General features: G+C 45.9%; 1 protein-coding gene across 6 annotated transcripts in view; it reads left to right on the top strand.

The window, feature by feature from the left end:
- The window catches only part of LOC115162000 (nesprin-1), a 163,333-nt gene that overhangs the window by 118,108 nt on the left and 29,446 nt on the right, over nt 1-15,779 (top strand). For 5 of the 6 annotated variants that reach the window (XM_029712888.1, XM_029712889.1, XM_029712891.1 and 2 more), the window contains 22 exons: nt 211-333; nt 1,184-1,297; nt 2,012-2,164; nt 2,357-2,527; nt 2,866-3,267; nt 4,704-4,907; nt 5,430-5,549; nt 5,713-5,813; nt 5,980-6,133; nt 6,333-6,455; nt 6,704-6,859; nt 7,171-7,380; nt 7,710-7,811; nt 7,971-8,090; nt 8,274-8,474; nt 8,732-8,905; nt 10,949-11,080; nt 11,291-11,487; nt 11,688-11,820; nt 12,054-12,236; nt 13,431-13,580; nt 15,200-15,376. In XM_029712888.1, coding sequence (XP_029568748.1) covers nt 211-333; nt 1,184-1,297; nt 2,012-2,164; nt 2,357-2,527; nt 2,866-3,267; nt 4,704-4,907; nt 5,430-5,549; nt 5,713-5,813; nt 5,980-6,133; nt 6,333-6,455; nt 6,704-6,859; nt 7,171-7,380; nt 7,710-7,811; nt 7,971-8,090; nt 8,274-8,474; nt 8,732-8,905; nt 10,949-11,080; nt 11,291-11,487; nt 11,688-11,820; nt 12,054-12,236; nt 13,431-13,580; nt 15,200-15,376 — 3,600 coding nt within the window. The remainder of the gene's footprint in view (nt 1-210; nt 334-1,183; nt 1,298-2,011; nt 2,165-2,356; nt 2,528-2,865; nt 3,268-4,703; nt 4,908-5,429; nt 5,550-5,712; nt 5,814-5,979; nt 6,134-6,332; nt 6,456-6,703; nt 6,860-7,170; nt 7,381-7,709; nt 7,812-7,970; nt 8,091-8,273; nt 8,475-8,731; nt 8,906-10,948; nt 11,081-11,290; nt 11,488-11,687; nt 11,821-12,053; nt 12,237-13,430; nt 13,581-15,199; nt 15,377-15,779) is intronic. The other variant, XM_029712890.1, reaches the window with a different exon arrangement.

The raw sequence follows: 15,779 nt of genomic DNA, 5'->3' as shown, positions 1-15,779 counted from the left end.
ACTGTTAATCCTGCGACCCTTCATCAAATCTGGAATCTCCCGGCTAGCATGCTGTCTGTCAGAAAGACTGCTGAATGTGCTAGTCTTACTGAGTTCTGCATGAATTATCTGATTGATTAACTAACTCAAACCATCTTGGTGATGGACTGTCTCTAAAACGTGAATGCTCTTTGTGTATCTGTCCTCTCTAACTGTCCTGCGGTGTGTCAGATGACAGCTGGCCGCTGTCACACCCTTCTGTCCCCCGTCACCGAGGAGTCTGGGGAGGAGGGTACCAGCAGTGAGATCTCCTCTCCTGTCTGTCGCTCCCCTTCTCCCAGCACTCACACCCAGGTATCACCTACTGAGCACTCTCTCACTTTCTCTCTCTCTCGCCCTCTCTCTTCCTCTCTCTCTCTTCTCTCTCTCTCCATCCCCTGTCATCCTGTATTAAATGCATTGCATTAGCACTGATTAACTCATAGCTACTGGCTACTGTACTTCTCCACTAAGTTCCTGCCCACATACCTTAATGTGTACCGACCTATGCACCAAGTAACACTGTGGTGCCTCTCTGTGAAGGCTTACGCATCAACCCCTCAATCTGTGAAGGCGTACGCATCAACCCCTCTATCTGTGAAGGCGTACGCATCAACCCCTCTATCTGTGTAGTCTTACACATCAACCCCTCTATCTGTGAAGGCGTACGCATCAACCCCTCTATCTGTGAAGGCTTACACATCAACTCCTCTATCTGTGAAGGTTTACACATCAATTCCTATCTGTGAAGGCTTACACATCAACTTCTATCTGTGTAGGCTTACACATCAACTCCTCTATCTGTGAAGGCTTACACATCAACCCCTCTATCTGTGAAGGCTTACACATCAACCCCTCTATATGTGAAGGCTTACACATCAACCCCTCTATCTGTGAAGGCTTACACATCAACTCCTATCTGTGTAGGCTTACACATCAACTCCTATCTGTGAAGGCTTACACATCAACCCCTCTATCTGTGTAGGCTTACACATCAACCCCTCTATCTGTGAAGGCTTACACATCAACTTCTATCTGTGTAGGCTTACACATCAACCCCTCTATCTGTGAAGGCTTACACATCAACTTCTATCTGTGAAGGCTTACACATCAACCCCTCTATCTGTGAAAGCTTACTTTGCTCACTTGTGTTGTCTTCTTTCAGATGGGACGAGACACCCTCCCCAGAGCTCCCATACAGGAGCTAAATGACCCGACATTTGAATCTGAGGCTAACCTAGATGACCTTCAACGCTCCTGGGAGACCCTGAAGAATGTGGTACGCAATTCATATATACCTAATTTATGCTGCTACCTACACTACCGTTCAAAAGTTTGGTGTCAAAAGTTTGGTATGAGATCTTCAGTTTCTTGACAATTTCTCGCAAGGAATAGCCTTAATTTCTCAGAACAAGAATAGACTGATGAGTTTCAGAAGAAAGACTTTGTTTCTGGCCATTTTGAGCCTGTAATCGAACCCACAAATGCTGACGCTCCAGATACTCAACTAGTCTAAAGAAGGCCAGTTTTATTGATTCTTTAATCAGAACAACAGTTTTCAGCTGTGCTAACATAATTTCAAAAGGGTTTTCTAATGATCAATTAGCCTTTTAAAATGATAAACTTGGATTAGCTAACACAATGTGCCATTGGAACACAGGAGTGATGGTTGCTGATAATGGGCCTCTGTACACCTATGTAGATATTCCATTAAAAAAATATCTGCCGTTTCCAGCTACAGTAGTCATTTACAACATTATCAACAATGTCTACACTGTATTTCTGATCAATTTGATGTTATTTTAATGGACAAAAAATTAGCTTTTCTTTGAAAAACAAGGACATTTCTAAGTGACCCCAAACTTTTGAACGGTAGTGTATGTCCTATCCTCACTTGCTTTTATGTTTGACTACCTCAACTATTTGGAAAAGTTTACAAATCAACTGTGAAGTACAACTATTTTTGACTACTGCTATGTCCTCTCCTGTCCAGATCAGTGAGAAGCAGAGGTCTCTGTACGAGGTGCTGGAGAAGCAGCAGTGCGACCAGGGTTCTCTTCAGTCTATCTCCTCTAAGATGGAGGCCAAACTCAACAAGCCACTGGAGGCTGACCGGAGCACAGATAGTCATATGGAAGCCCATCAGGTAAGGGAGTATCAGAATAACTTGAGACAGAAAACATAACATTTCGCTATGCTCAAGATACCAATTTCCGCATGACCCTATGTTTTCCATATTCGTCAACTACAATGTAATATTATGGTTCCAACCCTAATCAATGCTCAGTGCTCAGCATAGCCTTCCCATCCTAACTAACACTGTTATTTCCTCTACCAGGCCGGGGTGGAGGAGGTTCAGAGGCCGCAGGAGGAGATAGACAAGCTGCAGACCAGCTTCTCAGACGAGCTTGGTTCTGCTGCTGTGGACGACACGGCCGACCAGCTGGCCATGTCTGAGAGGATGGCCACCATACAGATGAAGGCCTCAGGAGAACGACAGCTTCTGGAGGTAGTCAAGCTCCGTGTTCTATATCTGTGACAGATAGGGGCACTGACACTTCCTCAGATTTTTATTGATATTTTATTGCGTTACTATTTTTCCTTTAGTTTATTTAGCGAATTTTTGCATTTCACGGTAAGATTGTGTTCAGCGCACGTGACAAACTACATTTTATTTGATTTTGATCAGATGTTAATTAAGCAGTAGATTTGAAGGTTTGAGTGTCTAAGTTGAGATGGCCATTAAAAGTATGTAAATTGAGGAGTCAAGCTTCGTGAGCGTAACAACTAGCTGTGCCTAGCATACTTCATGTGATGTCTTGTCCCGTGCTGCCCTGGTCTGTCCAGGAGCGTGTCAGTGACCGTCTAGAGGAGCAGCATCAGGAGCGTGTCAGTGACCGTCTAGAGGAGCAGCATCAGGAGCGTGTCAGTGACCGTCTAGAGGAGCAGCATCAGGAGCGTGTCAGTGACCGTCTAGAGGAGCAGCATCAGGAGCGTGTCAGTGACCGTCTAGAGGAGCAGCATCAGGAGCGTGTCAGTGACCGTCTAGAGGAGCAGCATCAGGAGCGTGTCAGTGACCGTCTAGAGGAGCAGCATCAGGAGCGTGTCAGTGACCGTCTAGAGGAGCAGCATCAGGAGCAGACCTTACAACATTACCTCAACCAAGCTGACCAGATGGACCAATGGCTGCTCAGCACCCGCGAAGCCCTCTGTCCCAGTGCTGAGGAGGAGCAGCTCATAGACGGCCAGGTTAGAACAGAGGTCCCCCTACTGGCAGATAAATACACACACGCACACACACACACAGGCACGCACGCACACACACACACGCAAATATGCACAGACACACACATGCACACACACAGAGTCCCTTTGTTTAACAGTTCCTCAGTGATTCACATGAGTTTTCCCCTTTTACCCAGCCGTTCATTTAACTTCCAATGATTCAATCTCACCATAACTCCTGCTTTTTGATTCTGCCTCTCACATATGGATCCACCCCGCGGGGTAGAAACCTGGCAGCAGTAAACAAGAGTGTTAGCAGCATAGTTAGAGGGCGGGGCTGCCTTCAGGAGATTGGTTAGGTTACTAAGCGGTTGTAACACTAGTCTAGTTAGGCAGATTATGCAGATGTCTTTTGTGTCTCTACTTGGGGCCTATTCAGTGACAACATAGGGGCGGGTCAGCATAGGGGCTGGCTTATTCGTTAGATTAATTGAATTCCGACTGCAGGGATTGGTTGGTGGCGGAAGTGGGCCAGCCTACTGGAATATCAAAGTATGGAATCCCAACTGACAGGCAGGGAGGGGGGAGGATGAGGGGGAGGGGGGAGTCACTCCCTTTCTTGAAGAGACCTGTTTAACTTACCGATATACACTTAGGCAAGGCTATGGGTCTCATCTTAATGGAGGATTAACCCTTCATGTAGGAATCTTTGGGTCTTCTGTGGTAGCTCCAGTATCTTTTCATTGCAAGGACCTATTGTGATCCAGGCCACCTGGGAATCTATAGTTGAGCGGGAACATGTATACTGAACATGGGACGTGAAGGATTAGTGGTAGTGTGCTGTGTTGTTAGGGAGGCGAGGGTGTTGGTAGGGAGGTGGCCCTACAATGACGAGAGACCTGCTGCTAATGAAGGGGTCTATACAGACCATGGGCCTGGGGGTCCACTTAACTGTCTGCCTGGTGGGCCTGGTTAACTGTCTGCCTGGTGGGCCTGGTTAACTGTCTGCCTGGTGGGCCTGGTTAACTGTCTGCCTGGTGGGTCCACTTAACTGTCTGCCTGGTGGGCCTGGTTAACTGTCTGCCTGGTGGGTTCGGTTAACTGTCTGCCTGGTGGGTTCGGTTAACTGTCTGCCTGGTGGGCCTGGTTAACTGTCTGCCTGGTGGGCCTGGTTAACTGTCTGCCTGGTGGGCCTGGTTAACTGTCTGCCTGGTGGGCCTGGTTAACTGTCTGCCTGGTGGGTTCGGTTAACTGTCTGCCTGGTGGGCCTGGTTAACTGGCTGCCTGGTGGGCCCGGTTAACTGGCTGCCTGGTGGGCCCGGTTAACTGGCTGCCTGGTGGGCCCGGTTAACTGGCTGCCTGGTGGGCCTGGTTAACTGTCTGCCTGGCGCCTGATTGACTGAAGGGTACACTTGGAAGGCAGCACGATGTTTGAGCTGGCCTCTCTCCTGCTGCTCCAGAACATGCTGCAGGAGATAGAGCAGAAGGTGGTGGCCCTGTCGGAGCTGACCATGCGCAGCGAGAGCCTGCTTCTGGAGGGAAGGCAGGAGACGCGGCTGGACATGAGGGAGGACACAGAGCAGCTGGCCAGGAAGCTGCGGACGCTGAAGGGAAGTCTGCTGGAGCTGCAGAGGATGCTGCAGGACAAACACATCAACATCCAGGTCAGGCTTTTTTCTGGATACCTGTAACTCTCACTAAAGTGCTCTACATGAGATGCGGTAGTAGAGAGAACAGTCTATGACTGGGGTGGCTGGGGTCTTTGACAATTTTTAGGGCCTTCCTCTGACATCGCCTGGTGTAGAGGTCCTGGATGACAGGCAGCTTAGCCCCAGTGATGTACTGGGCCGTACGCACTACCCTCTGTAGTGCCTTGCGATCAGAGGCCGAGCAGTTGCCGTACCAGGCAGTGATGCAACCAGTCAGGATGCTCTCGATGTTGCAGCTGTAGAACCTTTGAGGATCTCTGGACCCATGCCAAATCTTTATAAATAGGCTTTGTCGTGCCCTCTTCACCTAGCCTTAACCTAGCCTTAACCTAGCCTTGATGTTTGGTCGGTCTTGTTGTCAAGATATGAATCAAACGAATCCTTACATGAATAACCATATCTCTTGTCTTTTTGCTCACAACTGTTTCCATAAGTAACCCTCTCTCTGCCTGTGTCCGGTTTGATGGCTCTCTGCAGGACCAGGAGGACAGAGAGTCTGACTCCACTCTGTCTCAGGGGCCCAGCGTGCAGGACTGCCTGGTCCAGGCCCACACCACACTTTCACAACACCACCAGGACAGCCTCCAGAGACAGAGGGTAGGGAAGTCTTTCTCCCTCACACATACTCCCACTATCAATGCCATGTCCGTGTCTGAAAGATCCTGTTTGTTTGAATAAATGAATGAATGAATGAACAAACTAACAATCCTTCATTCAAAGAGAAGCAGACTGATCACGTTTGTGTGTTGTTGTTGTTTAGGAGCTGGAGGAGCAGCTAGCTGAACAGAAGAAGCTGTTACAGTCTGTAGCCAGTAGAGGAGAGGAGATCCTGATAAAGCAGGCCTCACCTAGCAGTGTCAGGTATAAACACCTGAGAGAACAGCAACACAATGGTCTGACATGGAGATTCTGTTGACTTTCCAGCACTTTATCTTCTGTAGTGTATCATGTTTTTACGTTATGTGATATTGTATATGTTTTTGGTCTGTTGAGGTTCTTTGCTTCACATTATGTTTTTGGTGTGCAGTATGACAGAGCCCTTCTCTCCGGAGATACTGCTGGAGCGAGAGACCCGGGCTGCCCAGTACCAGATGAGACAGAGGTGGGAGAGCCTGAGGAAAGACCTGCGCACCAAGCTCCAGCTCCTACAGAAAACCCTGGAACAAGACCACAAGCAACAGGTACTGACCTCACCGTCCATCAACGCCTACTCCCAGCAGGCAACACTGGTTGAAAGGCAGTTCTGGTTGTAATTACGTTATTTCAAACAGATTTTCCCGCTGAGCTGTAGCAAGTACTTTAATAAATCATTCTGAACTCATATCCTCTGAGGTACTGTACTGTGATGTCTGATGGTGACGTGGCTATACTCTGTTCCAGGTTTACACCAGAACTGCCGCTGGGACCCTGTTTAAAGGAGGGATGGGTAAAACAGAGGAGAAATCTTCACTGAAGATGTTATATGAGGGTTTCAGCCAAACGATGGAGGAGATGTCTTGTCAAGTAGGTTATAACAACACTATAACATCACTGTTATTGTACTGTATGTTGTCCTTGTTTTCTGTTGTTGAATTATGTTTACCTATGGAAATATACAGTTCAGCTATGCACTGTATCTATCAGGAATGAGGACAATTCCATTTCAGCTCAGTAAATCCTTCCTGAATTGACTGAATTGAAATGGGAATTTCTGTTCTTGAATTGACTGTATTGAAATGGAATTGACCTCAACCCTGGTATCTCTGTCAAAGACTGGGGCCTCTGAGGGCAAGGTGATCCCCATGGAGCAGCATCTCTACCAGGCCGTGTCAGCTACCTCCTCCTGGCTGGATGGTGTGGAGAACACCCTGTTCTCTGGTCCTGTGCTGCTGACAGAGAACGCTGAGACACAGCTACAAAACCAGGAGGTAGACCACTGCAACGTCTAACATCCATTTTCACAAAGCACACAATGTCTACTCTCTTAGTATTATGTCATCTCAGAATGTGATCATGGTCTTTAAAACAGCCAGCCGGTCCCTAATCATCCTAGCCCTTTTCAGATGTTCAGATCTGAAGGATCTGTATAGATATAAGCAGTGTAGTGGTGGAGCTTCTGTATTGGGCCAAGGGGAAGGTTTAGGGAGAAAATAAAGACTCCTTCAAAGTCTTCCTTCATTCCTGTGTTTCACCTGGTGCCAGGGATGTTTGGTGATTCTGTCATCGCTGTTTCCTCCAGGCCTTAGGGAAGGATGTCAGTGAGGTGACTGGGGAGGTGAGCCACAGTCGGGGTCTCCTAGGCCAACCTACAGGGCTGTGTGCGGAGGACCAGGTCCTGTTAGAGGACGCACTGGACTGTCTGACAGAGAGGTTGCAAACTCTGGACTCTGCCCTGGAGCGACGCTGTGAACACATGAGGACTAGGATGCAGGAACTCACTTACTACCAGGTATGTTAGGATCATAGTCCATGGTTACGATACTGTATATGTACATGGGGTCTACTTGTCTCTAGTCATTGTACTATTATGCAGAAACTTAGCCACAGACTAACAGGTTAGGCTACTGTACATCTGGTGTACTTGTCCCCTTTTGAGACAGTTTCTGGACTCAGATCAAGCCTATTCTTGGACTAAAACGCTTGCTTGTTGAAAATGGTTTTAAGTCCAGGAATGGCCTTAAGCTGGGTCCAGGAAACTGTCATTAAGTGTTATATTACTATCGTATTGTATCTCTGTATAAGCAATGCATTGAGTTGGTCATGTATTGGTTAATGCAGATGGAGTCACAGCTTCTCCTTGCTGATTTAACCGACACCAAGTGTCAGATGCTTCAGACGTTGGCTGGAGCCACGGACAGACCAGGATCCAAACAGCTTGAGGTGAGACATAAGGGGGTCATACGTGCTCATGACAAGTCTTACAATGCATTATAACTGCAGGCTTTAATTTCCTCTCTTTAAGTTCTTCCTGCTCTTATTATAAAAGATAACAAAAATACATTTTATAAAATGCTAACCAGTATTGGTTTTGTCTGGTAGGTCATAGCTGAGGCTGAGGAGGGTTTGAGAGAGTTTGAGCAGAGGATCACCCAGCTGAAAACAAGAGGAACAGAACTACAGGCAGAACAGATGTCCACCAATGAGATGCTCAAGCTACAGGTATCTGACCTCTCATACAGACTGAAAAATACACACAAAAAAATACACACAGACAGACACACAGACACAAACACAAAATTATTCACCAATGTATGTTTACACAAACACTGCATAAACATTAATTAATCATATTATATCTGTATGTCTTTTCCGCCTCCTTCTTCTCCTTCTCCTCATCTACAGGATGCCTATGAGGAGTTGGTGATGACGGTGGGCTCGCGGCGTAGCAGCCTGAACCAGAACATGGCTCTGAAGGGGCAATATGAGCGGGCTCTGCAGGACCTGGCTGACCTGATGGACACTGCTCAAGACAAGATGGCCGGCGACCAGAGGGTCATCGCCAGCTCTGTGGAGGAAGTTCAGATTCTCCTTGACAAACACAAGGTAGACTTTAACCTTCCATAGAAGTAGATTTACAATAATTTGAATAATACAATCAATAAAATACATCAAAGTATTTTACTATAAGTCAAAAAGCAATTCAAGACTACAGAATTTAGGAATTCTGTGTGAATAGTGCAAATTCCCTGACCAAAGGCAATGACCGTAACCTCTGCTCCAAGAAAGATGGCTGCCTCGGGGTAGCCTATTTAACGCCATCTTCATTGCAGTATTGCTCAAAAGTGTTTTTCTCCCTCCAGGAGTTCTTCCAGGGTCTGGAGTCCCACATGATCCTGACGGAGACGTTCTTCAAGAAGATCAGTGGCCTGGTGGTTCCCAGAGAGAAGCAGGCTCTGGAGGACATACTGACCCTGGCCCAGGGAGTCCTCAAACAGGCCCACAGGAGAGGGGTGGAGCTGGAGTACATACTGGAGGTAGGGGAGATGTAGTAGTACTAAACTCAGCAAATAAAGAAATGTCCTCTCACTGTCAACTGCATTTATTTTCAGCAAACTTAATGTGTAAATATTTGTATGAACATAACAAAATTCAACAACTGAGAAATTAACTGAACAAGTTCCACAGACAAAGGGGTGGTCAAAAGTAACAGTCAGTATCTGGTGTGGCCACCAGCTGCATTAAGTACTGCAGTGCATCTCCTCATCATGGTTCTTGTTGTGAGATGTTACCCCACTCTTCCACCAAGGCACCTGCAAGTTCCCGGACATTTCTGGGGGGAATGGCCCTAGCCCTCACCCTCCGATCCAACAGGTCCCAGACGTGCTCAAGGGGATTGAGGTCCGGGCTCTTCGCTGGCCATGGCAGAACACTGACATTCCTGTCTTGCAGGAAATCACGCACAGAACGAGCAGTATGGCTGGTGGCATTGTCATGCTGGAGGGTCATGTCAGGATGAGCCTGCAGGAAGGGTAACACATGAGGGAGGAGGATATCTTCCCTGTAACACACAGCGTTGAGATTGCCTGCAATGACAACAAGCTCAATCCGATGATGCTGTGACACACCGCCCCAGACCATGACGGTCCCTCCACCTCCAAATCAATGCCGCTCCAGAGTACAGGCCTCGGTGTAACGCTCATTCCTTCGACGATAAACGCGAATCCGACCATCACCCCTGGTGAGACAAAACCGCGACTCGTCAGTGAAGAACACTTTTTGCCAGTTCTGTCTGGTTCAGCTACGGTGGGTTTGTGCCAATAGGCGACGTTGTTGCCGGTGATGTCTGATGAGGACCTGCCTTACAATAGGCCTATAGGCCCCCAGTCCAGCCTCTCTCAGCCTATTGTGGACAGTCTGAGCATTGATTAAGGGATTGTGCGTTCCTGGTGTAACTCAGGCAGTTGTTGTTGCCATCCTGTACCTGTCCCGCAGGTGTGATGTTCGGATGTACCGATCCTGTGCAGGTGTTGTTACACGTGGTCTGCCTCTGCGAGGACGATCAGCTGTCCATCCTGTCTCCCTTTAGCGCTGTCTTAGGCGTCTCACAGTACAGACATAGCAATTTATTGCCCTGGCCACATCTGCAGTCCTCATGCCTCCTTGCAGCATGCCTAAGGCTCGTTCACGCAGATGAGCAGGGACCCTGGGCATATTTCTTTCGGTGTTTTTCAGAGTCAGTAGAGTCAGCCTCTTTAGTGTCCTAAGTTTTCATAACTGTGGCCTTAATTGCCTACCGTCTGTAAGCTGTTCCACAGGTGCATGTTCATTCATTTAAAAAAAAAACAACATTTTTTGTCATTTTAGCAGACGCTCTTATGCAGAGCGACTTACAGTAGTGAATGCATACATTTCATTTCATTTCATGCATTTTTTGTACTGGCCCCCCGTGGGAATCGAACCCACAACCCTGGCGTTGCACACACCATGCTGGCGTTGCAAACACCATGCTCTACCAACTGAGCCCATGCTTGTTGTGAAGTTATTTGGATTTTTACGAATGATCTTTGAAAGACATAGTCCTGAAAAAGGGACATTTCTTTTTTTGCTGAGTTCATATGTACTGTAGTAGTAGTAGTAGTGTTGTACTGTAGTAGTAGTAGTAGTAGTGTTGTACTATATGTACTGTAGTAGTAGTGTTGTACTATATGTACTGTAGTAGTAGTAGTACTATATGTACTGTAATAGGACTATATGTACTGTACTAGTACTATATGTACTGTACTAGTACTATATATACTGTAGTATTAGTATATGTGTTGTAGTAGTAGTACTATATGTACTGTAGTAGTAGTATATGTACTATCATACTTAAATCGGTGGAATACCTTTTTCACACTACTGTGCTGGCCTGGTTACGCATCTGCCAGAGTTGCTGTAACCATGCTGGAAAGGACAATGTGAAAAGAAAATATCCAGGCCAGCACAGTACGGTTCGGTATATGTGTAACCCAAGTATAACGGAATTGTTCTTTTTTCATGAGTTATACTTATACTTGCCTCTATACGTGTGTTTTCAGACTTGGAGCCGTCTGGTGCCGGACTACCAGGCTCTGTGTATGCAGTTGGAGGCAGTGGAGGGTAGCATCCCCACAGGGGGCCTGGTGGAGGAGACAGAGGAGAGCCTCACTGAGAGGAGTTCACTCTATCAGGTATAGTAGGTCACTATCACCATGTTATACAATGTTATGCAGTTATTACACAAAACCATTGGCCCTTTCATATACTGTGTGTAACGTTTGAGCTGACAATTTAGTCACGATTTTCCTAATAAATACCAGAAAGAATACTGTACAATAAAGTGATAACACAATTTATTTAATTCATGTCCCCCATCTTGGTTTACCTCCTTCTCTCCATAGAGTCTGAAGGGCAGACTGATGGAGCACCAGCACAAGCTGAGCCAGGTGCTGGAGGAGGGGAAGAGGCTGCAGCTGTCTGTGTGCTGTCCTGGCCTGGACACAAAGCTCGCAGTGCTAGGGGAACACTGGCTCAGCAACACTACCAAGGTCAACAAAGAGCTGCAGAGACTGGAGGCCATCCTCAAATATTGGACCAGGTCAGGGCTGAACCCCAAGGGATATTGTTTAGGGTGTACTGTGTACTGGATGTGATGTAGACATGGGTTCAAATAGTATTTGTTTTCTTTCTAATACTTTAGCTACTACTTGAACCCAGGTCTGTACTGTATGTGCTGTGAATATGTTGGGGGGGTTGAATATCGCCCACTAAGCCTGTTTGTCTCCATCTGATGCCCAGGTATCAGAAGGAGTCGTCAGAGCTGATTGGCTGGCTGCAGTCTGCTCTAGAACGTCTGGACTTCTGGAACAATCAGGCAGCCGTAGTTCCACAGGAGATGGAGACCTGCAGGGACCTTCTCTCTGCCTTCCTGGTGAGTCAACATGTCAAAAGAGTGGGTGATACCTTAGAGGAAGTGGATATTCGACTGGCAGATCTGGATCAAATGGTTAACGTTAGAGGTGAAGAGTAGAGTTAGGGTTAGAGGGGTTAGAGTAAGGGTTAAGTTTAGGCATAAGGGGTTTGAGAACCATCATCCGGAACCAGCTGTATACACAGCCTGATATTCAATGTGAAACTGACTGTTATACTATTCTCTGTTCACAGGACTTCTGTAAAGAGGTGGAGTCGCGTTCATCTCTGAAGAATTCTGTGCTGACTGAGGGCAACCAGCTACTGAGACTGAAGAGGGTTGGAACTGCAGCCCTGCGGTCTGACCTGGCCCGCATAGACTCAGAGTGGACCCAACTACTCACACTCATCCCAGGTGTGCAGGAGAAGCTACACCAGGTACTAACACAGGCTTATCTGCACACACACACACACACACACGCGCACACGCGCAGTTGACCAAGCTGCTCACAACCATCCACTGTATAAAACTGAGCACACAGCCATGCAATCTTCATAGACAAACATTCTCAGTAGAATGGCATTACTGAAGAGCTCAGTGACTTTCAACTTGGCACCGTCATAGGATGCTACTTTTCCAACTAGTCAGTTCGTCAAATGTCTTCCCTGCTAGAGCTGCCCCAGTCAACTGTAAGTGCTGTTATTGTAATGTGGAAACGTCTAGGAGCAACAATGGCTCAGCCGCGAAGTGGTAGGCCACACAAGCTCACAGAACCGTCCAGGGCTGAAGCGTGTAGCGTGTAAAAATCATCTGTCCTCGGTTGACTCTGTGCTGTGTTGCATGGTCAGGTCCAGTTCCTGGAGACTCTGCTGGAACCAACGCCAGCACAATAACTAATTCATCGGGAGCTTCAAGAAGTGGGTTTCCATGGCCGAGCCTAAAATCGCCATTCGCAATGCCAAGCGTCGGCTGGAGTAGTATAAAGCTCGCCGCCATTGGACTCTGGACCAGTGGAAACGCAGTGGAAACGCGTTCTCTGGAGCGATGGACGAATCTGGGTTTGGCGGCTGCCGGGAGAACGCAACCTGTCCCAATGTATAGTGCCAACTGTAAAGTTTGGTGGAGGAGGAATAATGGTTTGGGGCTGTTTTTCATGGTTCGGGCTTGGCCCCTTAGTTCCAGTGAAGGGAAATCTTAATGCTACAGCATACAATTACATTTTAAACGATTTTAAACTTTGTGGCAACAGTTTAGGGAAGGCCCTTTCCTGTTTCAGCATGACAATGCCCCCGTGCAGAAACGAGGTCCATACAGAAATGGTTTGTCGAGATTGGTGTGGAAGAACTTGACTGGCCTGACCTCAACCCCATTGAACACCTTTGAGATGGATTGGAACACTGACTGCGAGACAGGCCTAATCGCCCAATATCAGTGCCGACCTCACTAATGCTCTTGTGGCTGAATAGAAGCAAGTCCCCGCAGCAATGTTCCAACATCTAGTGGAAAGCCTTCCCAGAAGAGTGGAGGCTGTTAAAGCAGCAATCGGGGACCAACTCCATATTAATGCCCATGATTTTGGAATGAGATGTTTGACGAGCAGTTGTGTTTATTAGCCCGTTTCTTTTCCTCAGTTACAAATGGAGAAGTTGGCCTCTAGGCATGCCATCTCTGAGCTGGTCAACTGGATGTCTCTGATGGAGAATGTGATTGGAGAGGACGAGGAGAACCTGAAAGGAGCAGTGGGGTCGACTGTCATCCAGGACTATCTACAGAAATACAAGGTAAGGAACAGAAAACTTACAGCTAGCACATTTGGTTCCTTGGAAGTTGTGGAAACGTACCGTTTTGGTTTCTCATTGGTTCTGAGAACGAAGCCATAAGTTTCCTTAACGGCAAAACAGAACGTTTTTTAAACGTTCTGAGAATGGAAGTGATCATTTTGCCTGTTCTGGGAGTGTACATTTTTAGGTTGCAGTAAGGTTCATTACTATGGTTCCCTGAAAGTTTTCCTAGGGGGGTTTATTAATGTTCTGAGTATGGAAATTATAGGTTATTTGAAGGTAATTAAGTAGCATTCTGAGAACATTCTCTAAATGTTGTGAATGTTTTTGAACAACATGTTAAGGTTACTTGGAGGTTTTTGAATAACTTCCTTAAAACTTTCACTGAATGTTTCAATAAGACTTTTAATAACACTGCTAGCTTAGTTTGGGTTAACAGTTTTGAATGCCAAGCAAACATGGAAATTAATTTGCTTCTGCATTAATCATGAAAACACATATTTTTTTTTTTTTATTGTGCCACAGTGTCAGTGCGATTCAACCCTATGATCTTCTGTTCTCTATTCATGGAATTATTCCACTGCACCACCAGGATGGAGCTAGCATGTCATGTTTTTTTTACTCATACAAAGCTGTTCATTTTAGTCTATTCGAACAGACCCCATTTCAAAGGAAACAAGCACTCATTAAGATTAGGTGTCGCCAATTAGTGGGCGTGGCCAACACACCTGAACACACTTAATAGAGGCTAGAGAGAGTTTTGTTGATGCCGATAACGAAATGTATGTTTTTAAATAACATTCTTAGAACGTTCTTTGAACGTTACTAATGTTTTCTTGAGGTTTTTATGGAAAGTTTTCTTAATGTTCTGAAAACATGACTTTAAGTAGAACCGTGAGGAAACCTGCAGAAAACTTACTGAAATTCCCACTGAAGAACATTGTTTCTTAATGTTCTCTGAACGTTCTGAGAACATGACCTTAAATAGAACCATGTGGAAACCTGTAGGGAACATTATGCTGAAGTACTAAAATTCCCACAGAAGAACGCTGTTTCTTAACATTCTTGGAACTATTTAAGAACACTCCCAATGTCAAACCATTTGGAGAACTTTCTTAGAACATTACCAAAAAAGGTATTAAATGTAGCCATGAATTACTAAGAAAATTACATTTTTTTGGTCAAGTTCCTTAAATGTGTTGAGAATGTTCCAAAGATAAGCAACTATCATACATCATTCCCAGAATGTTGTGCGAAGGTTGTATGCAAAATAACCATTGGACAAACACGCTCTCACCAAGCTCTAAGAAGCATATAGTTCTCAGAACGTTATGTGCTAGCTGGGCTGAGACTACAATATTCCATAGATATTTCAACTGTTTTCTGGTTAAATAGACTACCTATTTTACATTTTCACGAGAATAGGGGATAATGAATGACTCCGCCATTCATTTCACTCTTTATACTCACTCTAATAGATAAAGGAGAATACAAATGTCTGTTGGACAATAAAGTAATCTTCTTCTTCTCCTTTACATTATCCTTCTTCTTCTTCTCCCCGGTCTCTCTCTCTCTCTCTCTCTCTCTCTCTCTCTCTCTCTCTCTCTCTCCTTCCCCAGGGCTTCAGAGTTGATGTGCGCTGTAAGCAGCTGACGGTGGACTTTGTGAACCAGTCTGTGCTCCAGATCAGTGATCAGGATGTGGAGAGCAGGCGCAGCGACCAGACAGACTTCGCCGAGAAGCTGGGAGTCATGAACCGACGCTGGCAGTTACTACAGGGACTCATCACGGAGAGGGTGAGAGAGAAAACAAACCGCTTTCAACCTCAACTTAAAATGTCTACTTTCAACTTTATTTGTTAGAGCGGGAAATTAGTTATGCAGCAAGATCACGCATAAGAGAATAAACATACATGTAACCCGATGCATTATGGGTATTCCAGAGCATGGTTCAGCTTAAACCTCTGGCTATTACACCACAATCATATAAAAAAAAAATCTCATATTAAAGCATATTTTTATGTATGACATCTCATTCAATGTGTGGGTCTTTGAATCATGTCAATGTAGAATTAATCTGCTTTCATTGTATTATATAATTGATAATGTAAGCTTGGTACCCAGAACTAAATCTCTTATGCGCTCTGAGCAGCTAGAGACAGACAAAGCTTTATGATCAAACAAAGCCTGTTATGTGTTT

Source organism: Salmo trutta, chromosome 25, assembly GCF_901001165.1.
Source record: "Salmo trutta chromosome 25, fSalTru1.1, whole genome shotgun sequence".
Taxonomy (NCBI): Eukaryota; Metazoa; Chordata; class Actinopteri; order Salmoniformes; family Salmonidae; genus Salmo; species Salmo trutta.
This window is presented reverse-complemented; position numbering and strand designations above follow the sequence as displayed.